This window comes from Prionailurus bengalensis, chromosome A3, assembly GCF_016509475.1.
Source record: "Prionailurus bengalensis isolate Pbe53 chromosome A3, Fcat_Pben_1.1_paternal_pri, whole genome shotgun sequence".
Taxonomy (NCBI): Eukaryota; Metazoa; Chordata; class Mammalia; order Carnivora; family Felidae; genus Prionailurus; species Prionailurus bengalensis.
The window spans coordinates 39,043,347-39,070,295 of record NC_057354.1 but is presented as its reverse complement, the minus strand read 5'-3'; the positions used below and the strand labels follow the sequence as shown (position 1 = coordinate 39,070,295).

Below are 26,949 nucleotides of genomic sequence, written 5' to 3'. Positions count from 1 at the left end.
TTTCTAAGGCTATAATAGATTTCCTCCTGTTTGCCTCATGGGAGTGTTGTGTTCAGTTCTTGGTTCTACTTTTAAGAAGGTTATTGTCAATGACATCTGGGGATGGCATGGGGTACTTCATCTCCAATTATCTTGGACTTTGGATTATTTCTCAAGGAGGGTGATTAGGGGAATAGGGTGTGTGTGCATCTCAAAGTTTTGAGGAATAGTTCACAAATTCCTGCTCTGGGTAGAATATTGAAGCAAATGAATTCTAAAGTCCTTATAAAAAAGGATACAATACTGTAGAAAGCTAAAGTCTGTCTGGTCAGCATTCCCAGTCTTAGCTTCTTCCCCCAGTCCTTACAAGTAAGCTCCTAGAAATAGCAGTTACTTTTTTCTTTTTTATGGGAATGTATTTTTTTCTCCATCAGTGATAAGTCATGCTGCGTACTCAGTGTATTGTAGCTTGTTGCTGACTTCTCCTCCTCCTCCTCCTCCTCCTCCTCCTCCTCCTCCTCCCAGCCCAACAATATGTGTGGGGTTCTTTCTCTTTAGTTCCTAAACATCTTCTTAAAATTTTTAATTCTTTATTTTGAACCTCTGCAATGAATCCCACACATTGCTGTGCCAACAGTTAGCCATTTCTTTACTGATGGACATCTATGGTTTCAGTTTGCTATTCTTACCAAACTTGTGGTGGTGAGCATTCTTGAGCAGTCTTTCCTATATTTCTCTGGGATGGCTATCAAAAGATGTTTCTAATTCTACTTCTAACTAAGGACTGGAAAAGTTAATCAGTTTTGATTCCCCTCCCAAAGGCAGAGAAGTCATTGTGGAATTGGAGAGGTGAATCCAGGCATTCTGGGTGACATTATTAGAAACAAAATAGAAATAATTGTCATGTTCTTTTATGAAACCATAGTAATTTGTTATGGGTGGTTTCAGCCAAATAAATCTGCTCTACTACCTCATAAAGTGATTAGCTTGAATTGACCTATTTGCCTCCTTTCTTTATATCTGGCAGAATCTAGCACAGTGGTGAGCATATAATGGGCCCTTTGGTAATAACTGTTTGCAGTTCCTATTGTGCCACTTTAAGGGAGGCATGGCAAAAACCCTCCCAAATAGGGTTTCTTAGGGTATGCCAGGAGGACCCCCTGCATCCTAGCCCCACCCCCTACCACAGGGCCCTGATTAATAATGGCAATTCATTGGCCAAACCCCAGACCACTGAATCAGAATATCTGGGAACCATGGTTCTTATCACCAAGCTTCTCAAACAATTTGACATATACCTAGTTTCAGAACCACTATTTTAAGGCAACCATGGGGGTGATTTCAAGGGGCCAGAAGAGAAACTCCGCTGACAAACTGCAATAGGGGAAAGGTTTTTCAAGGAAGGAACAAAACTGCTGATGAGAGTCTAAGAAACTTTCTCTTACTGTTTCTGAAAAATTTTAGATTAATACAATAGTTGGAATATATAGTTTAGATAGTGTTAGAACCATTGTTTAGGTAGGTCTTACACAGTCTCTGGTATTATTTCCCATTTGATATACATCATTATTAAACCAGGCTTTATTAGATGGGTATGATTTTGTCTTCTGTTGAAAGCTAGTAATTACATATAATATTTCTGAAATACTCTATGTATCTATTTTCTTTTTTCCCAGGCTGCTCTGTATGGATGTGGCTGCTGGGCTGAAAACACTGGAGCTCATAATCCCTACTCCACAGCTGTGAGTACCTCAGGTATTTGCTGCTTTCATGACCATATTTCATAACTTCAACATTGTTAGGTCATTTAATGATTGAAAACAATATTTTTATGTAAACATAAAGCAATATTTTTATGTAAACATAAAGCATGTGCTGAGACATTGCATAGACAAGTGCATTAATGCATGAAAGATCTTTGATATTTGGGAGGTTTTAAAAATTGTTTCACAATGTACGTATCACAGTATAAATGTTTTCCTAACATTTTCATTACACGTCTGGAGTTAACTATAACAATTACAGTTTTAATGTTTTTTCCCCCTAGTGTGACTCATGATAGTGCCAGATTTAGATCACAGAAGATATAAAAGTAATAAGGCATTTCAAAACTAAGATAATCTCTTGATTAAAATGTTGGCATAAAATATAAGATGTATTTCAAAATGTATGTTTTATGACATTTATTCCTCTAACTATACTTTTAATTAAATGTAGGTCCTCTTTTTGTATCTATATTAGAAGTCATTATCATTTAGAAATTGTGTGTGTGTGTGTGTGTGTGTGTGTGTGTGTGTGTGTGTGTGTGTGTGTTGGGGGTTGGTTAATGGGCAGAATGGTTGGTGTCTAGATCCAGGTTTTCATATACTTATGTAGGTATACTTGAAGCCTTTTCTCTCAATGTGGTGATATGCATGGTTGACAAAATAAAATCATCCCCTTTGCTGTGTTATCTCTCAAGTTACAGTCCTAAGCCTTTCTCCTCAATATCCTCAGGCTTTATCAGGTGGATGGATATGGCTGCCTTTCCTTTCTTCCTTTCTATAGTTGCTTGCCACTTTGGTTTCTATTTCACCATACTAACAAACCCCCAATCCATTCTAGTCCTGTTTTCCTGCTTACTCTTGACTCTGTGGTCTCTGCTACAGGCAGCTCTCTCCTTTCTGTCATAGCGTAGATCCTGGAACTCTCTTGGTTTGTCCTGTTCTTCTGGCCTGTTCCATCTTTGCTCACTTCACAGACTCTTCCCATTTCTAACAATTCCAGTCTTGGGCCTCTCTACTTTCCTTCATTTCTCTCTGTGCTTTCTCTTGGTGATCTGGTGTTTTTTGTGTCACTGATCTATCAGGTGAAGTCTAAACATGAATTAATGTTGAATCTTAATCATACTAATATAATTGGCAAAAAATTGGTTTTCATTCTTTCATTTTTGAGGAGATGAGTATAATATAATAGGAGTTAATTTTTAATTTAATTTTGGTGGCACATGGAAATCTCTATGCATGATATTTAGAAATTAGCTTGTTCACATAATTAAGTATGGCCCTATGTTGATAGAAAATTGTGGTATTTGAACGAACTGAAGTCCGAAGTAGATAATACATTGTTTCATTTTAATTTTCCCAAAGGAGTATTACTCAGTATATGTTGTATGGACTTTATTTTTGGTCATTAGGTTATTCAGTGAGTTGGTTTGGCATTGTTTAAATGTTACTCTAATTGTCTAGATGTTAGGAGACCTGGATTGTACTCTAAGCTGAAATCCTGAAAGCCTGCCTGACTGTCGTTTTGGAAAAGAAATTCAGTCTCTTTGGGATTGTCCTCCTCTCTCCTTTTAATTGGTGATGTGGAAGTTGGAATAGAAACACATTTCATCGATTTGATTCTATTAAGTACAGTGCAGTGGGTGGGTAAAACTAAAATTGTAAAATTAAGGTCTTTTCCCCTTCCCCTTGGATATTTTCTCCTTTGTTCATCTTGCATCAATTGAACATAGTTTCATATGACTAAAGATAACTTTTGGTTTTCTAGTTCATGACATCCAGTGCAGCTTTTAAACTTGGACGCCCAGTTTGTCATGTTATATCATTCTGAAGTTTAAGGACTAATCATCATCAGTCCTCAGAGCCTGAGGGAAATAGAGCAAGTCTCCACTTCCTGCCATTCCTGGGACTTTTGTGTGATTTCTTCACACTTGTTTCTCCTGGGGTTGTTGCTATGAGGTTGACAGTGAAAACACATGGCAGAGTTGGGTGACCAAGTCAGAAGAAAGGCGGTGCACAGAATTCTGGTTGTTTGGCCAAAATAGACTGGTGCCTTAGGCTGTTGCAGAAAATTTAGAGACCTGGCCTACATTTTAGGTTTATAGTTCTTGGAAGGCAATAATTGAAAGGCAGAGGGAAGATAGTTATAGTCAGGGTAGGGCTCTCCCAAGGCCACACAGGTGATTTGATCATTAGCCTTAGGGATAATGATCCATCACCTTGTTCTCATCACTGGGTGGGGAGGAATGAGTGGGGAGTAGGGAGTGGGGAAGAGAGAGTAGTGTGGCAGGAGCTGACCGTGTAAACTCTGACTAAGGTTCTGGCATCATGGAAATTTGTCTAGTTAGGAAGGGAGCAGGGTAGATACCTGCGTTCTTGTTCAGTCTGTTTCACTTACTGCCTGTGACCTGGCATGAGGTTATTTGTAAAGTAGGAATATGTACCTTAATATTGAATAAGTAGACGTATGTAAGGCACATAACATACTTCTTGGCTCAGAGAAGTGATTCAATACTTAACTGTGTTTCATTGAATTGAAGTCACACCTTTTATAAGGTACACCATTATCTAAAAAAAACATTGGTTGATTCGTATTTTTTTTTATTGCGATAAGAACACTTACCATGAAATCTATTTTCTTAACAACATTTTTAAATGTTTATTTTATTTTTGAGAGAGAAAGACAGCATGAGCAGGGGAGGGCAGAGGGAGAAGGAGAGCCAGAATCTGAAGCAGGTTCCAGGCTCTGAGCTGCTAGCACAGAGCTGGACATGGGGCTTGAACCCACAAACCATGAGATTATGACCTGAGATGAAGTTGGACCCCCAACCGACTGAACCACCCAGGTGCCCCATCTTAACAACATTTTTAATGTATAATGCCCCATCTTAACATTTTTAATGTATAATACACTATTTTTAACTTTAGGCACAATATTGTACAGCAGACCCTTGAACTTATTCATCTTTCATTACTGAAACTTTATGAATTTTCACTATCAACTCCCCATTTCCCCCTCCCCTCAGTCCCTGGCAATCACCGTTCTATTCTCTGCTTCTATGAGTTTGACTATTTTAGGTTCCTCATATAAGTGGAATCATGCAGTATCTGTTCTTCTGTGACTGGCTTATTTCACTTTGCATAATGTCTTCAAGGATTATCCATGTTGTATATGGCAGGATTTCCTTCTTTTATAAGGCTGAATAATATTCTGTTATACATATATGCCACATTTTCTTTACCCATTTATCTGTTGGTAGACATTTAGGTTGTATCCACATCTCAGCTATTATGAATAATGATGCAGTGAACATGGAGGTGCTGAAATCTCTTCAAGATCCTGATTTCAATTCTTTTGGATAAATACCCAGAAGTGGAGTTGTTGGATCATATAATACTCCTATATTTAATTTTTTGAGGAACCCCCATTCTGTTTTCCATAGCAGGTGCACCATTTTACATTCCCACCTACAGTGTACAATGGTTTGAATATCTCTACATCTTCACCAACTTTATTTATCTCTTGTCCTTTTGATGCTAGCCATTCTAATGGGTATGAGGTGATGTCTCATTATGATTTGATTGGCAATTCCCTGATGATTAGTGAGGTTGAACACCTTTTTATGTACCTGTTGGCCAATTGTGTGTCTTTGGAGAAATATCTATTCAAGTCCTTTGCTGATACATTAATCTTGCTATTTGTGTTTTGCTATTGAGTTGTAGGAGTTCTTCATGTCTTTTGGATATTAACCCCTTATCATTTAATTTAATTTAATTTATTTTACTTATTTATTTATTATTTATTTATAAATATAATTTATTGTCAAGTTGGCTAACATACAGTGTATACAGTGTGCTCTTGGTTTTGGAGTAGATTCCCATGATTCATTGCCTACATAGAATACCCACTGCTCATCCCAACAAGTGCCCTCCTCAATGCTCATCACCCATTTCCCCCTCTCTCCCGCCTCCCCCCATCAACCCTCAGTTTCATCTTTGTATTTAAGAATCTCTTATGGTTTGCCTCCCTCTCTGTTTGAAACTATTTTGTCCCCTTCCCTTCCCCAATGGTCTTCTGTTAAGTTTCTCAAGTTCCACATTTGAGTGAAAATATATGATATCTGTCATTCTCTGACTGACTTATTTCATTTAGCATAATACCCTCCAGTTCCATCCACATTGTTGCAAATGGCAGGCTTTCATTCTTCCTCATTGCCAAGTAGTATTCTATTGTATATATAAACCACATCTTCTTTATTCATCAGTTGGTGGACATTTAGGCTCTTTCCATAATTTTATACCCCTTATCAGGTATATGGTTTGTAAATATTTTCTCCCAGTCCATAGGTTGCTTTTCCATTTTGTTGATTATTTCTTTTCTTGTACAGAAGTTGTTTTTGTTTGTTTGTTTATTGTTTAATTTACATCCAAGTTAGTTAGCATATAGTGCAACAAATGATTTCAGGAGTAGATTCCTTGATGCCCCTTACCCATTTAGCCATCCCCCCTCCCACAACCCCTCCAGTAACCCTCTGTTTGTTCTCCATATTTATGAGTCTCTTATATTTTGTCCTCCTCTCTGTTTTTGTATTCTTTTTGCTTCTCTTCCCTTACATTCATCTGTTTAGTATCTTAAATTCCTTACATGAGTGAAGTCATATGATATTTGTCTTTCTCTGACTAATGTCACTTAGCATAATACCCTCCAGTTCCATCCACGTAGTTGCAAATGGCAAGATTTCATTCTTTTTAATTGCCGAGTAATACTCCACTGTATATATATACCACATCTTCTTTATCCATTCATCCGTTGATGGATATTTGGGCTCTTTCCATACTTTGGCTATTGTCAATAGTGCTGCTCTAAACATTGGGGTGCATATGCCCCTACAAAACAGCACACCTGTATCCCTTGGACAAATACCTAGTAGTGTAATTGCTGGGTCGTAGGGTTGTTCTATTTTTAATTTTTTGAGGAACCTCCACACTGTTTTCCAGAGTGGCTGCACCAGCTTGCATTCCCACCAGCAGTGCAACCTCTTTCTCTACATCCTCGCCAACATCTGTTGTTGCCTGAGTTGTTAATGTTAGCCATTCTGACAGGGATGAGGTGGTATCTCATTGTAGTTTTGATTTGTATTTCTCTGACGATGAGTCACGTTGGGCATTTTTCATGTGTCAGTTGGCCATCTGGATGTCTTCTTTGGAGAAGTGTCTATTCATGTCTTTTGCCCATTTGTTCACTGGATTATTTGGTTTTTTTGGGTGTTGGGTTTGATATGTTCTTTATAGATTTTGAATACTAACCATTTATCTGATATGTCATTTGCAAATATCTTCTCCCATTCTGTTGGTTGCTTTTTAGTTTTGCTGATTGTTTCCTTCGCTGTGCAGAAGCGTTTTATTTTGATGCAGTCCCAATAGTTCATTTTTGCTTTTGTTTCACTTGCCTCCTGAGACCTGTTGAGTAGGACGTTGCTGCGGCCAAGGTCAAAGAGGTTTTTTTTGCCTGCTTTCTCTTCTAGGATTTTGATGGCTTCCTGTCTTACATTAGGTCTTTCATCCATTTTGGGTTTATTTTTGTATGAAAGTGGTGTAAGAAAGTGGTCCAGGTTCATTTTTCTGCATGTTGCTGTCCAGTTTTCGCAGCACCATTTGCTGAAGAGACTGTCTTTATTCCATTGGATATTCTTTCCTGCTTTGTCAAAGATTAGTTGGCCATACATTTGTGGGTCCATTTCTGGGTTCTCTATTCTGTTCCATTGATCTGAGTGTCTGTTCTTGTGCCAGTACCATTCTGTCTTGATGATTACAGCTTTGTAGTATAGCTTGAAGTCTGGGATTGTGATGCCTCCAGCTTTGGTTTTCTTTTTCAAGATTGCTTTGGCTGTTTGGAGTCTTTTCTGGTTCCATAAAAATTTTAGGATTGTTTGTTCTAGCTCTGTGAAGAATGCTGGCATTATTTTGATAAGAATTGCTCCTGTACAGAAGTTTTTTAGTTTGATGTGGTCCCACTTACCGATTTTTGCTTTTGTTGCTTATATGTTTGATGTCATATCCACGAGTAAAATACACAATATAAGATACATATATTAAGTGGGGTGGGGGTTGGAGGGTGGGGGGAGGAGACTGCCAATAATAGAATGACACTCTTCTTTCTCATCACTTAACACATGGTTGTTGCTTTACAAGAAAATATACAACTTGGGGGCATTCCTCCAACAAGAAATATTTGTTGCACTGATAGTAATTTCATGTGCCATTGCTGTTTCCATGCCTTCCTATGTTTTTAATTACTTTTTGTTTCAATTCTGTATCATACTATACTCCTTTTGAACCCATGGTAAATGACAGGTAAACTCAAAACATGTAGTTTCAACGTGGCACATAACTCAACTGAACGGTCAACAATTGGAACAGCTTACTTACCGCTAGAGGCAGTGGTATGTCACAGCTGCAGCCTAGAGAGGAGGCACAGGAGGATGTCATCAATTAAAATGCATCTCCTGATTTTAGAAAATTTTAACTGTGAAAAAACAATAATTTAGAATTAATAAACTACAATTAATAAACTACAATAAAAGATTTTTTTATTCTCAGCTTTTTAATTTTTTTGGTGAAAATAACTATTTTAGCTTTTCTTAAGTAGTGACATAAGCTCTTGAGAAAAGGGGGTACCTGTGGGTATATTTGTTTTTCCTGAGTGCCTGGCATAGGGCCTTGCACTTAATAAGTGCTTACTAGACAAATTAAAATTAAGACAGATGATGATTATTATAATCATCTAAGTTGCTGAGAGACTGGAACTTAATTATTTCAGTCACTAAAATGAAATGATAATTATGTAATGGGATAGAGGTGCTAATTATTGCTGTAGTGGCAATCATATTACAGTGTATAAATGTATCATTAACATGTTGTACACCTTAAATTTACACAATGTCATATGTCAAATACATTTCATTAAATGAAAGAAATGTATATGTGATTCCTCACTCTTCTAGAAGGATGCTTCTCATTTCAAAAAGATTATTCACCATGTAATTTCTTTATATAGTACTTTAAAATTTTATTTAATTTGCCAAAGTCAGAATCACACATAATTTTTTTAGTAACACATAGATGCATAATGTAAGATATATCTGTGATCTTTCTCTGGCTATGGAAAGGAAGAGCAGATTGAGGATTAGAAGATCAGAAGGAGGAAAAAAGAAGGAGATTAAGTTTATGCTCTGATTGACCTTAACACTGGTATGCCGTTACTTGTCTGTATAGTATGTTTTTTTTCTTAAAGAGAAACAGTGAATCCAGCAGTTATATGGCAGTTGACTGGAGTTCAGGAGACACAAGCTTCAGTCCCTCTTTTTTAAAGTGTTTTGGCCTGAAGAAAGGTCTGCTACTTGGTTTCTGGTATGTGGCCCAGTGATTTCTGATTTTGTAGATTCTTTGATTTTTCTAGATTTTGGCTCTGGGAAGTTCTAGACCCCTGAACGTGATGAGGATGTAGCCATTGCTTGCCAGGAATAAGTTCAAAGGTTGGTGTGATAAAAAATGCAAAAAATTGAGACCAGGCTTTTGCTTAAGTATTTCTGAGGCAGTGATTTTTTTTTTTTAAAGTTTATATATTTATTCTGATAGAAAGCATGAGCAGAGGAGGGGTAGAGAGAGAGAAAGAATGCCAGCAGGCTCTGTGCTGTCAGTGCAAAGCCCCATGTGGGGCTTGACCCATGGGGCTCAAACTCACAAACCTGAGCCAAAAGGGTGAGGCAGGGGGTTGGTAGGAAGAGAGAGAGAAGAATGAGAATCCCAAGCAGGCTCTATGCTGTCAGCGCAGAGCCCAATGCGGGGCTCAACATGGGGCTATAGAACTCACCATGACCTGAGCTGAAATCCAGAGGTGGATGCCTAACTGACTGGGCCATGAGGGCGCCCCTGTGAGCCAGCGATTCTGAGCCAGCCCTCTTCCTCAAGGGCTGGGAACTATGTTACCGCTTCTTGGTTTTCCTTCCCAGTCTCCTTTGTTAATGTTTCTCATCTCCCTGACTTCTCAGTTTTGGAGTACCCTGAGACCTAGTCCTTGAACTTCTCTCTTTGTATACCCACTCCTTTGGTGTTCTTACCAGTCTAATGGCTAAGTACCATCCATATATATGCTGATGACTCCCCCATTTTTATCTCCAACCTGGGCTTCTCCCAGGACACCGTTGTATATTCAACTGCTTGTTCAGTCTCCAGTCGTATATCTGATAGGCATCTCAAATTTAGCATGTCCAAATATGAGCTCTTGATATTGTATCCTCTTTGCCGCCTGCCACCTGCTTCTCTTGCAGTCTTCCCACACAGCAAATGGCAACTCCAGCCTCCTAGTGGCTCGGGTCAAAATGTTGGATTCATGCTTGATCCCCTTTTGTTTGGTTTGGTTTGGTTTCCCTTCCCCTCCTCTATTTCCCTCCCCTTCCCTTCCTCACCCACATCCAAGCCAACAACAAACTTCAGACTATTCTAAGTATATTTGTAGTCTGACAATTCTTAGCACCTCCACTGCTACCAACAGATTCAGTGTGCTATCACATCCAATCTGGATTCTTTCAGTAACCCCCTAGCTGGTACTTGTTTTTGCTCTTTTGCCCTTTTATTCAGTTCTTAACATAAGAGTTGGGGTTCTAACCTATCAAATCATGCCATACCTCTTCTTTGAACTGTCCAGTCACTTCCCATCTGACTCAGAGGAAAAGCTGAGGTCCTTATGAAGGGCCTCTGAGGCCTTGTATACAGTGTTCCCACTTTCTTCTCAGACTTCAGCTCTTGCTTTCTTCCCTTACTTATTCAGTTCCAACTACATTGGCTGCTTACTGTATTTTAAACATGCCAGGCACACTCTAACCTTCAGAACTTTGCCTCAGTTGTTTCCTTTCCTGTTAGCTCTCTACCCTCAGTAGCTTAAGCTGCTGCCTCCCACTTCATCAACTCTTTATTCACATGGTTCACCTTCTTACTGAGATCTTCTCTGACCACCCTATTTAAACATACAAATCTTCTCAGCCAACATTCCTTATTCTCCTCCCATGTTTTGGCTTTTTTGTCACAGTATATCTTTCATCTTTCTTCTTGCTGGAGCTTGCAAGCTAGCTCTGGTTTCTCTTCCTCTTTATATTTATTTTTTTATCTAAAAATTTTTTTTTTAATGTTTATATATTTTTGAGAGAGACAGAGACAGAGCGTGAGTAGGGAAGGAACAGAGAGAGGGAGACACAGAATCTGCAACAGGCTGCAGACTCTGTGCTGTCAGCACAGAGCCGACATGGGGCTCGAACTCATGGACTGTGAGATCATGACCTGACCTGAAGTCGGACACCCACTGACTGAGCCACCCAAGCGCCCCTCTCTTCCTCTTTTTATAAGGACACTATTCCTATCATGAGTGTCCCATCCTCATGACTTCATATAACCTTAATTACCTCTCCCCAAATACTACCACATAAGAGATAAGGGCTTCAACATATGAATTTGTGAGGGGACACAAAAATTAAATCCATAACAGGTATAGTAAGCTAGGTCAAGCCCAGATGATTCAGGGCTGAGAGGAATGTTAAGGGAAGTATTGAGAGTGGTTATTCTGGTGAGAATGGAGGATGCCTAAATAGAGGGGTGAGTGCAAGGTGTATAGAGCTTAATGTAGGATCTCTACATGGCTTTGACTTAGTATTTAAATATTCTTTTGTATGAAGTGGGGATCTTTTTGAGTAGGGAGATGCTCATACTTTTGGAAGATAGAGAGACCTTTTATCTCTGAGATTGTTCAGGAATGATTAGCAATGATTCAGACAATGAGAGGCAAAACTGGTCAATAAGTTAAATACATTGCTGTGAGTTCTACTGAGTTGGATTCCAGACTCTTCAGCCTACTCTGGTTCTTTTATCTGCCTTTTCAGGCTGTCCTAGTCCTGTTGCATCATCTTCTTACAGTCAACAGGATTCTTGGGGGGCTCAGGGTAATGAGCAACTACTTAAGCTGGAATAATTTGGTATATAATACATTGGGTTGAGAGTCATGCCATGAGAAATCTTTCTGTGAATTATGACTTCTAGATGTGAGCATAGATAAAACCCTAACATTCATAAACATCATCATCTTAAAAGCACTTGACTCTTTGGACTGTTTGGTTAGTGGGGGTGGGGAAGAAATATTGTTCATTTACAGATAACAGAGTATTTAAACTACCAGTACATTTCTAAGAACTAAGGTAATTATCTGGGATGGGAATTCTATTCTGACACTGTTGCTTATTTTAATTATGTCACTTCATATCTGATGAACTATTAATATATTATTTCCTGCTTTTTACATAAGTAAAGTCACTGATGGTTCAAAGTTAAGTACAATTCTGAATTATGGTAGGTCATTTTCTAGGAAACCAGTTCAGTATGACAGCTTTGGTTATTGTGCATCTTAGAAGTTTTAAATGAGTGGGTTTTTTTTTTTCCTAATTGTGAAATAACACATGCTCATTGAAAAGAGCTTGGAAAACAAAACTGATAATTTTGCCATCCTGTGGTAGTCTGTATTAATACTTTTGGGAGATTTTTCAGTTTGTGTTATGCTTTATATTGTATAATTAATGATGTGTCATTAAATATTCTTCAAAACATAATTTTAAGGGATATGAAGGATGTCTTTTCATGTATATGTGAGTTCAGGTATTTTGCTCTTATGTCAGATGACTTGTAATTGCTCTCATGCTATAAAACAACCTGTTTTAGAGGCTTTATCCTGTGCTCAGGTCTGGGTATGGTAAAGAGAAGTAAAGACATTCTCTGTCCTTAAAAGGGCATGAAATCTCTGGCCTTACTTGATCATATAGGGAAGTTTCCTATTACCAGTATAGAAATATGTTGAGGGGTGCCCGGGTGGCTTGGTTGGTTTAGCATCCAACTTCAGCTCAGGTCATGATCTTGCAGTTCATGAGTTCGAGCCGCATGTTGGGCTCTGTGCTGACAGCTTAGAACCTGGCGCCTGCTTCAGATTCTGTGTTTCCTTCTCTCTCTGCCCCTTCCCCCTTGCTCGTGCTCTCTCTCTCTCTCTCTCTCTCTCTCTCTCTCTCTCTTTCTCAAAAATAAATAGACATAAAAAAAAAGAAAAAAAGAAATATGTTGAAATATAGGCTATACCAAGGGCTTGCTAGCGCTGGCTCTGGTTCTGCTGCATCCATTCACCTGAGGAATGTGCATTAAGTGCCTCCCAGAGGGTCACTTGCAGGCCCTCAGGGCACCTGATGAGTTGGCTGTTGCTGCTGCCCTTAGTACATCTTTCTTTCTGCCACACCCCCTTCCCCTCAAATCTCACCAAGAACAGTGACTTTAAGTTTAGCACTATCTATCACCCTCATAAACTCACTAAAATGTTTCTAGCACCCTAGTGTGAAGAATAGTAGATCTTTCTTTGGAAAAGATTATAGAGTTGAGTTATAGGGGAACAAGTGAGTCCCAAGATGTTCTTTTTGATGTTTGTACTTTCTCAGATTTCTTTTTTTGCCAGATACTTATTTTGCATTGCTTTGTTGTTGTTTTTGCAAGAACAGACTTCTAATTTTAAAACAGAAGGTGAAGAAATGGTAGAAACAGAAGCATAAGATCAAGTGATGGGTTAAAATGCCAGTGCTGTGATCCTTAATGTAATTCTCCCTTTGATTGTTCTCACTTGAAGGAATGCCTTTTCCTTCCTATTGTCGACTACTACCTGCTGTCAGTTGGAGAAGGGAGTAAGTCGAGCAACTTGTCAAAGACTTTCTAAACTCCCTTCATATGGTTCGCAGAAACAGAGCTGGATTTTCATTTCTTCTTTCATTCAACAGGAGTCCCTTTCATGTTTGAAAATTGAAAACGCGTGTTTTTCAGTGTGGAGCGAGGATGTGTGTGCCCTCTGGCACACCTGTTTCTAATTTCCTGACTTGAAAGCATAACCCATCAAAAGGAGCAGAAAAACAATTTCTTTCTGACACGCTGCTTCGTGCTCCTTACTGGACTGAAGGCCTTCGTGGCTTTGCCATCTTAGCTCCCTCTGTAGAAGGTTCTTGTTAGAGGCAGAGTTCACTCAATACAAGCAGTGCCTTTTATAGCACAGAGCCATTTTTGGTATTATTTTGTTGTGGTGGTGGTGGTGGTTCTTTTTTAGCTCAGGAAATTTACTTGAAATAAGATTTATTTTAAAAATACAAAAAGGTCTTTAAAATTTTTAAATATTAAATGTAGCTGGGCAGTATATGTTGGAACGATATATGTAAGCTGATCAGTGAGCCGATTGGCCAGGAATAGGGTTTGGTTGAGCATATGAATGTTTAAATTCCAGAGCGCTGTTTAACATAAATCAAATATTTCCAACGCATTACTTCAGATTTGTGTGTACTTTAAAGTCTTGCCAGCTTAAACGACTGTAAGGCACAATATGTTGACTTTGAGTTTTGTAAATTGATAATTTGTTGCTATGAAAGTTGTACATGGTATAACTCATCACTTTCTGAAGGTACATAGTATATCTGATGTTGGCAAGCTGTTAGGAAAAAAATGATGCCCAGGGAATTTGGGCTTTAGCTCTCAGATGCCTGAGGTATTGGTCTTTGGTTCTTTTAAAGTTTCCCTGGCCATTTTCAGCATAAGGTACATAGTTCTTTAGACACAAACCTTGGTTTAGGCTTCCTATTTCTGAGAGTTGTTTAGGATAATAATCTTAATGATAAGTCTTCAGAAACAGTTTCTCAGGCTATTTTTTAAAAAACACCTACTCTTTTCACACTTTAGCATGTATGAATAACCTGTTAAAATGCATATTATGATCCAGTGGACTTGGGATTCTGCATGTTTCACAAGATGCCAAGACTGCTAGTCTGTAGATATACTTTAAGTAGTAAGACAACATTTCAGTAGGCAGCGTCGTCCTGTCCCCCAGCTGGGCCTTGCCTCTAACACTTATCCCATACAATTTCTCAGTCTCTTCCTACAGTGGGTTTTGGTGGATCAAAAGCTAAAGAGATCTAGTGTATATCCTAGACCATAGGTATCCCTGAGAGCATTAACGGTGTAACAAGTTAACTTATGGGCCAGCATTGTTAAGGGACCACTGAGACAGGATTATTGTGCTGGCAGAAACGATATTTATGTTTTCAGACTCTTCTGGGATGCTCCTTGCCCTAGCCAAGGTTCTTGTTGCAAACACAAGTGGGTAAAACAACTGCTGACTCTAAAAGGTGCTGACTCTAAGAGGGGTCAGAAAGAGATAATGCTGAATCAAATGTGTATTATTTTAACTAGTTCTGTCCATGGTGACTGGTTAATTTGGGCAAAAAGATTTATTGGTGAATCATGGAGAAAAAGTGGAGATAATGTAAAATGTTGAAATAGCTTACTTTTTTTTTAACCTGTTACTGAATACATGTCATGTTTCTCGTTAGTGAATCACAGCGTGATCAAGCCCACAGTATAACATGTCTCAACCAAAGGATACCTTACATTTTTTTTTCCAGAATGTTTTGTTCAAATCATGAAAAAGTATATTTATTTGTATGTTGTATTTGTCTTTTGGCTAGTTGAAAGCATGGATAGACATTTTTAAAAATCTGAGTTAGATATTGAAGAATTAGCGACTTCATTAAATTTCTACAGTGGTATTGTAGGTCTACATATACCCACATTGAGTGTAAGATCAGGTGCATGCTGGAGGCAGTTTGGGGTGCAGGATATCATGGGTTTGGGAATCAGACTTGGGCTTGAATCGTTACGGAGGGAGCATGTTGGAAGGGTATGTCCACCTGTGCCAAGATGAGGACATCTTTCTTTATGGAAGAGAAACATACAGATATGTTAATTATCATTGAGATTATTACTTTGTGGCATTGTATCTCCTGTTGGCTGGAAGTCAGTGTTGTGAGGATGTTTTGAAATGCTGAGTTCTGTTTATTCCCTCTTTTTCTCTCTATTCTAGCCCTACCTGACAATGTTTTCCTAGTTCTTTATAAATTATGTGTTGTAATCTGTCATATTAGTGATTATTTACTAATGTTGGTGATGGAATAATAATCTCCTGCTTGGATTCTGCTATGATGATGTGGTGGTGTATTCTCAGAAATATGAGAGTATCTGCCCTATGTAGCCAGTATAGGTTATAAAATTCATGTCAGAGGATAGATAATACACATTCAAGATTTACTGAGCATTTGTTGCATCTGAGTTCTTTATCCTTAAAAGTTTAGATTTAAAAAAAAAGAAGAAAAGAAAAGAGGCGCCAGGGTGGCTCAGTTGGTCAGTCATCCAACTTCAGATCAGGTCATGGTCTCAGAGTTTGATCCCCGTGTAGGGCTCTGTGCTGACAGCTCAGAGCCTGGAGCCTTCTTTGGATTCTGTGTCTCCCACTGTCTCTGCCCCTCCCCCGCTCATGTTCCGTCTCTCAAAAATAAACATTAGAAAAAAAGTTTAGACTTGCCTCTGCTTTACCTGTTAAGCTTTCATACTTATGCCAAAGTAAATTTAGTGGAATATAGAAATATAATATTTTTGACTGATATATTTTTCATACTTTCTTGTATAGATCTTCATTTATCTCATTTGTCTTACCTGCTTTGACTTCCCTTCACATCTCAGCAGCAATTCTTTCTTTGTAGCTTTTCACATCAGAATTATTTGTATCTGGGTACAGACTTGGGTTTGTGTACAGCCCTGTGCTTTCCTCAGAACAACTTTTGCATATTAAACCCTGCCCATGTCTCCAAGTTCATGGGTAGTTCTTGGCAACTCACTATGTGAATTGCACAGGTAAGTTTTTATGATGATCTACACAATAAACTCTTACTGTGAAGTCCTAGCTTTTGTCCTTTATTCATTTCTTTATTGCTGTCATTGCAACATAAACAACTTGGCACACAGTTTCTTGAGGAAGGAGTGCATGTTTCTCTTGGCTCCTGTGTAGAATCCCTTCCCTCCTTATCCATATGGTGAAGTCTGGTTGATCTTTCAGGTTTGAGCTCAAATGTCTTTCTTCTCTTTTCTGCAGCCCTGCTCTTTCCCTCTTCCCCTCCTTCTCACTCAGTCCTGCAGATTTACTCCCTCCATGGTCAGTGGGGCCAAGAGTTAGCATTTATATGACTTACATGATTGTTCCTCATTACAAAGCCTGGGAGCTCCTTGTGGAAGAAGCTGGTGGCTCAAAGGTATAGTTAAAAAATAAATAAATCTCTGTTGAATTGAAGCACTATTTTTGCCTATTTTGATTGCCATACAGTCTGATTGGCACTTTGCCCATTTTGAAGCACTGTCATACAGTCTGATTGGCACAATGACTTACTTGTTGCCACATTGGTAAACCAGAATTAGTGCTCCTGCTTATTGAAGAGCTTTTTACATATTCATGGTAGAGGCTCTGTTCTTTTGAAGAGAAGGGTCGTTTCACTTTAGTTTAGTTGTGATAAAATCTATTACAGTTTTTAATACCTTTCCATTACTGTAGTGATTAGAATGCTTTGGCCTGCAGGTTACAAAACTCACAACCTGAACTGGCTTTAACAGTAAGGAATGGTATGATGTTATATATGAGGAAGTTCAGAAATAGGTGGACCCCAGGGTTGGTTGGTTTAGGGACTCCACTGATGATATCAAGGACCTAGTTCTCTTCTGTCATCATCATTGTTGGCCTCTTCCGTAGGCTGATGGCAGAAAGGCTACTGCATTGCCAGAAAAACTCATCACACAAAAATCTCCAGAGAAAGGGAAAAAGAAATCATTTTTTGGGTAACTCTTTTCTAGGATTGAGGAATACTTCATCAGAAGCTTCTCAGCAGACCTCTCCTCACATTTTGGTGATTGGCTAATGTTGGGTCACATGTCCATTCCTGAGCTAATCACTGACAAAAGGGAATTATCCATAAGCCTATCATGGACACATGATATGCCTGTGGATCACATATGTGACTGTGGGCTGGGGGGAGTAGAAAGCAGAACAAAATCAGGATTCTGTTAGGAAAGAAGGAAATAGGTATGCAGATAACCATCCTACTAAACTTGGCACTTACCATCATTTTGTGATCAGTAATAAGGATGATAACTACAGCTATCATTTGTTGAGCATTTGCTGTGGGCAGACACTATGCTAAGTACTTTTTACATAATGATTCTCATTTTCAAATGAGAAATCTGAGGTTCAGAAAGGTCAAACAGTGCCTGAGTGCCTAAAGAATCTAAAGAATCTTCACTCAATGATAGTAGAGAAATATGAAAAAGAAGAGGTGCTAAATTGAAATTTAATCAGTGATTGTTGTACTTAAAATGTTATAGGTTGCATATTTAAAGAGTTAAAAAATATATAGTTGTCATTTAAGTTTGTCCTCACCAAAGCCATGCTTTTTGCCATTATTTTTGGCTAACACAGAGCTGGCTGTGGAAAATGGATGTTTTTGTTTTGAAAAATCAAATGCAGTAGATTAAAAAAAAACACGCCACCACAAAGTTTGTTTATATCTTCATTTCACTCAAATTGAATAGATGAAATGGGATCTGGCCTTTTTCATATTGTTTATGTTCTGCTTTGCTTCTTGGTTCTGGGGCAGAATTCCTGGTTCTGTTTGAATTTGTTTTCCTCTCAAGTATCATTTGCAAGATTATTGTGTAAATTAATAAAGGGAAAGTATTTCTGGTTGGTAAGCATTGTAATTGTCTTAATATGACATGATACAATGCAATTTTATTAGCATTATAAAATACCTTTTAAACACGTGTTCCCTTAACCTCATTCTACTTTTTTTTTTTTTAAGTCTAGAGGGTGATTTACATAAGTAATCACTGTAATATTTAAAATGAAAGCAATTTACATAAGTAACCACTGTAATATTTAAAATGAAGGGTCATTTGAGGGTCTCACTCCTTTTCATCTCTTAATATAAGGGCAAAGTTAGATGCTTGATCTGTATTTCGTTTATGTGTAATAAAAGGGCCTATGTAAATAAAGTACATGAAGTTGAAGTGACTAAAGTTGTTTTTGTTCAATGAAACTGTTATATAAATGGCATTATATAACTGAGGAATGATGTTATATCCTCTGATGGGTAGCTTCTGATTTTTGTTTTAGCTATTGTAATGCAACACATTAGATGCTTAATTAAGTGAAGTTAGTCTAAAGCAGCCATCTGTAACTATTTGGTTATCTATTGGTGTTTAACAAACCACCCCCAATCTCTGTGGTTTAGAAGAACAACCTTTTCTTATTTCTTATGATTATGTGTGTTGGCTGGGTCTCAAGTAGACAGTTCTTTTGTCGGTTATGCTTGGGTATTCTCATGTGGCTGCATTCAGATGGTGGCTTAACTAGATGTCCATGGTAGTTTTATCACATGGATGGTATCTTGGTGGGGGCAACCAGAAGGTTGGGCTCAACTGGTCTGCTGGGATGCTTTGGACTTGCTTTTCTTCCCACATAGTATCAGAGCTTATTCCTTTTTAATATGGCTTCTCCGGCAAGATAGCTGGATTTCTTACATGGTAGCTCAGGACGCTCAAAGTGCAAAAGTAAAAACTGTCAAGCCTCCTTAGGGCTTAGGTCTACGACTAGCATTCTGCTTATGAAAGGGCTAATCCAGATTCAGTGTAGGAGGAGATGAATACTGGGCAGCTTTGTTCATTGGGGACCATCTTTGGAGATTAGCTACCATGGTAACTATATTTTTTTGAATTCTGTCCCTGGAAACAAACACATAAACATTGTTACCTGCATAAATGTATACACAATCCTAGTAGAATTTTATGGGATTCGTAGTCTTAGATTGCTCAGCTTAAGTACCCCTGTTCTAACTCATAAAGTTTAGGAATTTAATAACTCCTAAGTTAGTGATTTAAATAGTAATTTTATTAGTTTAAAATAGCTGCATAAAATTCTATTCTATGGTTGTTTCAGTTTTTTAGAACGACCATTGTGTTGTTTCCTGGTTTTTGTTTTTGTTTTTTATTTTTTGTTTTTGTTTTGTTTTGTTTTGCTTTTTGCTGTTCAAATAGCAGTGATTTTCTTGTACATTACATTTGTATACTTGTCTATTTCCTTACCACAAGTACCTGAAAATATACTTTATGACTCAAAACGAACGGACATTTTTAAGGATTTTGGTAGATACTGACTTATTATATCCTTTTTTCTTATTAGGAACTAAATATTTTTAATTTGTGTCATTTAATATATATATATTATAAAAGAATGCATCATAGATGTAAGTTATGAAACATAAAAATAAAATAAAATCCCTTGCATTTTTATCATTAACTTAACATGAATATTAGTATTAGTAATATCTACTCCTATCCCTTCCCAAACCCCTGCGTCTCCTCCAGAGTGATTATCTCTGATTCACTATCCTGAATTTTGTATCATTCTCTTGCCTTAAAAAAAAGTTTAATATGTATACATCCTAAACAACATATTACTGTATTATGGTTCTCATTGAGCTCTAGAAACATAGTATCATATGATATACAGTTCTCTGTAACTTGCCTCTTTCACCAAATACTATATTTCTCTAGTATTTGTCCAAAAACTTGCTCTATAACTCTTCTGCATTTATCTTAACATTTGTAGAATACTGCGTTGTGTGACTATATCTCAGAATTCTATGATTTCCCCTGCATTTATTGGCTCTAATTATTATTTTACTTCTCATTTATATATTTTTTATTTTAATTTTATTTTTTTAAATTTACGTGCAAAGTAGTTAGCATATAGTGCAACAATGATTTCAGGAGTAGATTCCTTTTTTTTCAACGTTTATTTATTTTTGGGATAGAGAGAGACAGAGCATGAACGGGGGAGGGGCAGAGAGAGAGGGAGACACAGAATCGGAAACAGGCTCCAGGCTCTGAGCCATCAGCCCAGGGCCTGACGCGGGGCTCGAACTCACGGACCGTGAGATTGTGACCTGGCTGAAGTCGGACGCTTAACCGACTGCGCCACCCAGGCGCCCCAGGAGTAGATTCCTTAATACCCCTTACCCATTTATCCCATTCCCCCTCCACAACCCCTCTGTTATCCCTGTTTGTTCTCCATATTTAAGGGTCTGTTATGTTTTGTCCCCTTCTCTGTTTTTATATTATTCTTGCTTCACTTCCCTTGTGTTCATCTGTTCTGTGTCTTAAAAGTCCTCATATGAGTGAAGTCATATGATATTTGTCTTTCTCTGACTGACTAATTTTGCCTAGCATAATACCCTCTAGTTCCAGCCACATAGTTGCAAACGGCAAGATTTCATTCTTTTTGATTGTGGCTCTAATTATTTTAAAAGGAAAACCCTTTCCTCATCATCTGTTTGGCTACCCATAGATACAGTTTATACAGGAAAGGCAGAAAAGATGCTCAAGTCTTTTTATTTATACATCAGTTTTCAAAGTAATGAAACGATGCTCAGGTAATTTCATAAGATACTCAATTAGGTTTTATTGTACTGAATTTATTTTTTAAATCTACACTTATTTGTTTATATGAGAAATTGTCAATTTATAGATTTATATATATATATATTTGATGTGTTTCAGCCCATTGCATTCATTTAGAAGTTCTGACATTAGAAAGAATTCTAAATACAGCTGTGTGTTTAGAAGTTATTAGGTACATACACATTTAGGATCATAATGTCTCCTTGATAAATTAACCCTTTTATCATTATAAAATATCCTTTTTTATCTCTGGATAATCCTCTCTTTTGATAACTGTTTAACATTGAGATAGTCATATCAGCTTTCTTATGTGTAGTGGGCCTGCCTGGGATATCATTTTCCACAATTTTACTTTTATCCTATCTTTTTTTTTTTTTTTTAATTTTTTTTTTCAACGTTTATTTATTTTTTGGGACAGAGAGAGACAGAGCATGAACGGGGGAGGGGCAGAGAGAGAGGGAGACACAGAATCGGAAACAGGCTCCAGGCTCCGAGCCATCAGCCCAGAGCCTGACGCGGGGCTCGAACTCCTGGACCGCGAGATCGTGACCTGGCTGAAGTCGGACGCTTAACCGACTGCGCCACCCAGGCGCCCCGACTTTTATCCTATCTTGCTTTTTATATGAAATTATGTTTCTGATAAACAAAGTGGGCCCCTCCCCTTTTAAATTTAATCCAGTTTGCTAATCTGAGACTTTTACATGTAGAATTTAGTCCATTTACAATTAATGTAATTATTGACATGATCAGGCAAAATCTGACCATTTTGCTTTTTGTTTTGTATTCTTTCTTTCCTTTGTTCTTCTCTTCCTGTTTTCCTTTGGGCTGAATATTTTTTTGGTAGTTCATTTTTTTCTCCCCTGTTAATATTTTGTTCTGCCCCAATATATTATGTTTTTTGTGTGTATTTGCTTTAGAGATTGCAATATGTATAATTAAGTTACCATAGTTTATTTTATGATGATAACAATAATACTGTACTTAATAAACAATGTAAGATCCTTTTACTAGGATAAATTCATTATTTCTTTTTTACCCTTTGAGTTCTTGACATATTTTTTTTTCAATATATGAAATTTATTGTCAAATTGGTTTCCATACAACACCCAGTGCTCATCCCAAAAGGTGCCCTCCTCAATACCCATCACCCACCCTCCCCTCCCTCCCACCCCCCATCAACCCTCAGTTTGTTCTCAGTTTTTAAGAGTCTCTTATGCTTTGGCTCTCTCCCACTTTAACCTCTTTTTTTTTTTTTTTTTTCCTTCCCCTCTTCCATGAGTTTCTGTTAAGTTTCTCAGGATCCACATAAGAGTGAAAACATATGGTATCTGTCTTTCTCTGTATGGCTTATTTCACTTAGCATCACACTCTCCAGTTCCATCCACGTTGCTACAAAGGGCCATATTTCATTCTTTCTCATTGCCCTGTAGTACTCCATTGTGTATATAAACCACAATTTCTTTATCCATTCATCAGTTGATGGACATTTAGGCTCTTTCCATAATTTGGCTATTGTTGAGAGTGCTGCTATAAACATTGGGGTACAAGTGCCCCTATGCATCAGTACTCCTGTATCCCTTGGGTAAATTCCTAGCAGTGCTATTGCTGGGTCATAGGGTAGGTCTATTTTTAATTTTCTGAGGAACCTCCACACTGCTTTCCAGAGCGGCTGCACCAATTTGCATTCCCACCAACAGTGCAAGAGGGTTCCCGTTTCTCCACATCCTCGCCAGCATCTATAGTCTCCTGATTTGTTCATTTTGGCCACTCTGACTGGCGTGAGGTGATACCTGAGTGTGGTTTTGATTTGTATTTCCCTGATAAGGAGCGACGCTGAGCATCTTTTCATGTGCCTGTTGGCCATCTGGATGTCTTCTTTAGGGAAGTGTCTATTCATGTTTTCTGCCCATTTCTTCACTGGGTTATTTGTTTTTCGGGTGTGGAGTTTGGTGAGCTCTTTATAGATTTTGGATACTAGCCCTTTGTCCGATATGTCATTTGCAAATATCTTTTCCCACTCCGTTGGTTGCCTTTTAGTTTTGTTGGTTGTTTCCTTTGCTGTGCAGAACCTTTTTATCTTCGTAAGGTCCCAGTAATTCATTTTTGCTTTTAATTCCCTTGCCTTTGGGGATGTGTCAAGTAAGAGAATGCTACGGCTGAGGTCAGAGAGGTCTTTTCCTGCTTTCTCCTCTAGGGTTTTGATGGTTTCCTGTCTCACATTTAGGTCCTTTATCCATTTTGAGTTTATTTTTGTGAATGGTGTGAGAAAGTGGTCTAGTTTCAACCTTCTGCATGTTGCTGTCCAGTTCTCCCAGCACCATTTGTTAAAGAGGCTGTCTTTTTTCCTTTGGATGTTCTTTCCTGCTTTGTCAAAGATGAGTTGGCCATATGTTTGTGGGTCTAGTTCTGGGGTTTCTATTCTATTCCATTGGTGTATGTGTCTGTTTTTGTGCCAATACCATGCTGTCTTGATGATTACAGCTTTGTAGTAGAGACTAAAGTCTGGGATTGTGATGCCTTCTTGACATATATTTTAATGTTCCTATTATGTTATAAACCCCACAGTGTATCATCTTCATTATTATTTTTACTTTAAATGGTTTGTTATCTTTTAAAGAAATTTGCACACAAATAAACACATGGACACATACGTAATAGCTTTTTAAAATTAAAATGGTTGTAGCCAACTAGCTCCTCTTTTTGATGCTTTTTATTTGTAATACCAACCCTAAAGAATGCTTTTTAGTATTTTTATAGTTCAGCTTTGCTGGTGATGAGTCTGCCATCTTTGTCTGTCTGAAATGTCTTCATTTCCTCTTTATTTTTGAAGGATATTTTCTCTGCACAGAGAGTTCTATGTTGACTGTATTTTTTCTTCAGTAATTCAAATATGTTATTCTGTTGTCTTTTTCACTTACAGTGTTTCTGATGGGAAGTTTTATAGTTGTCCCCTCATGTGTAATATGTTTTTTTAAATTTGTGTATAATATTTTTTCTTTGGTTTTCAGCAGTTTGACTGTGATATCCCTAAGTGCGATATTCTTTGTATTTATCTTTCTTAGGCTTTGCTGAGGACCCCAGGTTATTGAGTTGGTTTCACTTGTCAAGTTTGGAAAATTCTCCTCCATTATATCTTCAAACATTTCTTCTGCCCTGTCCTTTCTTCTTCTTCTGAGACTGCCATTATATGCATTTAGTATTCTACAGATCTATGGTGCTTTGTTCCATTTTTAGTCATTCTTATCCTCTCTGTGTTTCAATATGGGTAGTTTCTCATGACTATTATTAAATTCACTGATATTTTCTTTAGCTATCTCTTATTTGCTCCTAAGCCGGTTGAATGCATTTTTATTTTTGATACTACTTATTTTATTTTATTTGGTTCATATTTGAAGATTTTCTCTGTTAAGATTTTCCTCCTTTCCACTTGTTACATAAAATAATTATTCTAGTTATTTTAAGGTTCTCGTGGTAATTCTAACATCAGAGCCATTAGTAGCCTGTTTCTGTTGATTGTTTTTCCTGTTGTTTATAGGGCACATTTCTTGCTTTTTTATATGTTTATAATCACTGGTTATATGATAAAAATTATGGTTGGAACACAGACAAGATTGAAGTAAATATTTGCTACTGAAAAGGAATGCATTCTATACATCCAAGAGAGAAATGAATCAATCTCATTTGTAATTGACATATTCAAGGACTTAGAACCATTATTCGTTTTGCTGGTAAAATTGTTCCATCTTTTGTCAATAAAAGACCCTTTAAGTTGGATTCAGTCCTCTTTAATGTAACTATTATTGATAGTTTCCTTGATTTTAGGTAGAACAAGTTACCTCAGACTCGTCTTGGGCACTGCCTTAGCCAGGCCCAGAACCAGTTATTTTTCCAAGGATCCTTATTTCTTTTTTAAATATGAAATAGTATGATTCTAACATGATAATCTAATTTCATTATTTTCGCCGCAGTTTCCACATTAGCCCCTAGGCAATGAAAGTGTCACTGTTGCCTTTGTCACATGGAATTCATGGTCCCAGCAGAAGGTATTTGTATTAGAAATCAAAATGAAAGTTTGCTTCCTGGTTTATAATCATATACTTGTATATTTTAAAGTTAAGTCAGAGCTGTGTGGGTTCTTTATTTGTGGTTTGTGGATCCTACGGAATCTATACATGGCTTTTCATGGAAAATACCCTGAATTTCCTGAGACTGTTTAATTTTAGGCAAAGATATATCTTTTTTTTCATGCCCTAGGAAGCAGAGTCTTAGGCAACTTTTGAATAAAATTGTAAATAAATGTCTTGGCTGAACTAAAAGTTTAAGTGTAATACACATGAATGTATTTTCTTCTTTAACTAGCATTATTTCTTAATGATGTCAAATGAAAACCTTGAGAGGTGCTAAATTTTATACTGTCTGTTTGCCTTTTATTAACATGTTTTACTTGAGGTGTCCTACCTGTTTTGCTTTTTCCTTCTTTTATCTGCTTCTGTGATTTTTGTTAGTTGGTGGTAAGATAGCTTTAGGACCATATTTTTACTGTTATTCCTTAAATTCTACTCTGATCTAGACAAATGAATATGATTACCATTTTCCCTTTTCACCTTCAGAACTTGTGTGTCTTTTTCCAGTCTCAGAACTACCCTTGACACTGTGTTGACTAGAGAAAGGGATAAGCAATGACTGGTGAGCAGATTTGAAACTTTTTCCCCATCATACTTTATGAGGCCTCTAAATACTGAATGTTGGTTTTAAACTCTGAATATGGCTTTAAAACTGATGAAATGATTTATATTGCCTCTCCTTTGTACAGAGGAATTTATTGAGAAATAACATCAACTCAGATTTCCTTTTTCAGATTTTAAAGATACTGTGGCCATTCAAATCACTCCCACAAATCACTTATATATTTTGTCATTAAGAAAAGTATTAATTAAATGTTTAACATATATGGCTGACTTGGTAGTTATAGGCTAAATTTATGGTATAGTATAACTGTCTTGTTTATATTATGTTTGTGGGCTTTGTAAATAATATATAATCAGTATGTGTACGGAAATATTTATTTTACATTACATCTACATTATTATAGATATTTATAACTGTGTTTGGCTTTTTTTACTCATAAAGTACACACTGTGGCCTTGATGCAAAATGAAATTTCCAACTTTAATATTATTTCTTTGGGGCTTGCTTAGTGACTGTTTCTAGGATGTTGTGGTTTAAATTGGGAGTTATCTACAGTCCTAATTGTTGGTATCAAAATTTGTTGTGCTGTTTATCTGCAGGTAATTATTACTTTGATCTTGACCATGGACTTAGAGTTTTGAGGCTTTTGAGTTTTCTTTGTATCTCTTTTTTCTTTTGGTATGGCATGATTTCTGCAGTTGTGGGCCATCATGGAGCAAGCATGTTACTTAGAGTTACAAGACTTGGATGTTATACTCTTTGTTTTTCCAATGTAACACTTGTTATTTGTCCAGTGGGGATGGTAATACCTTCTTTACAAGTTAATTGTAAAGCTTTAATGAGATGATACTGTAAAAGCCCCAGATACACAGTTGATCAGTTGATGGTGAGTCTGTGAATTTTGACCTTTTATCTTTCCCCTTAAAAAATAAAGTTCTCAGGGTGCCAGGGTGGTTCAGTCAGTTAAGCGTCAGACTCTTGGTTTTGGCTCATGTCATGACCTCTTGGTTTTGTGGGTTCAAGCCCTGCATCAGGCTTTGCACTGGCAGCTGGGAGCCTGCTTGGG

At 37.4% G+C, this 26,949-nt stretch overlaps 1 protein-coding gene across 3 annotated transcripts in view; it reads left to right on the top strand.

Moving 5' to 3' along the window:
- The window catches only part of TASP1 (taspase 1), a 274,936-nt gene that overhangs the window by 114,016 nt on the left and 133,971 nt on the right, over positions 1-26,949 (top strand). For 2 of the 3 annotated variants that reach the window (XM_043602901.1, XM_043602902.1), the window contains one exon: positions 1,656-1,734. In XM_043602901.1, the coding sequence (XP_043458836.1) occupies positions 1,656-1,734 (79 nt within the window). The remainder of the gene's footprint in view (positions 1-1,655; positions 1,735-26,949) is intronic. The other variant, XR_006300864.1, reaches the window with a different exon arrangement.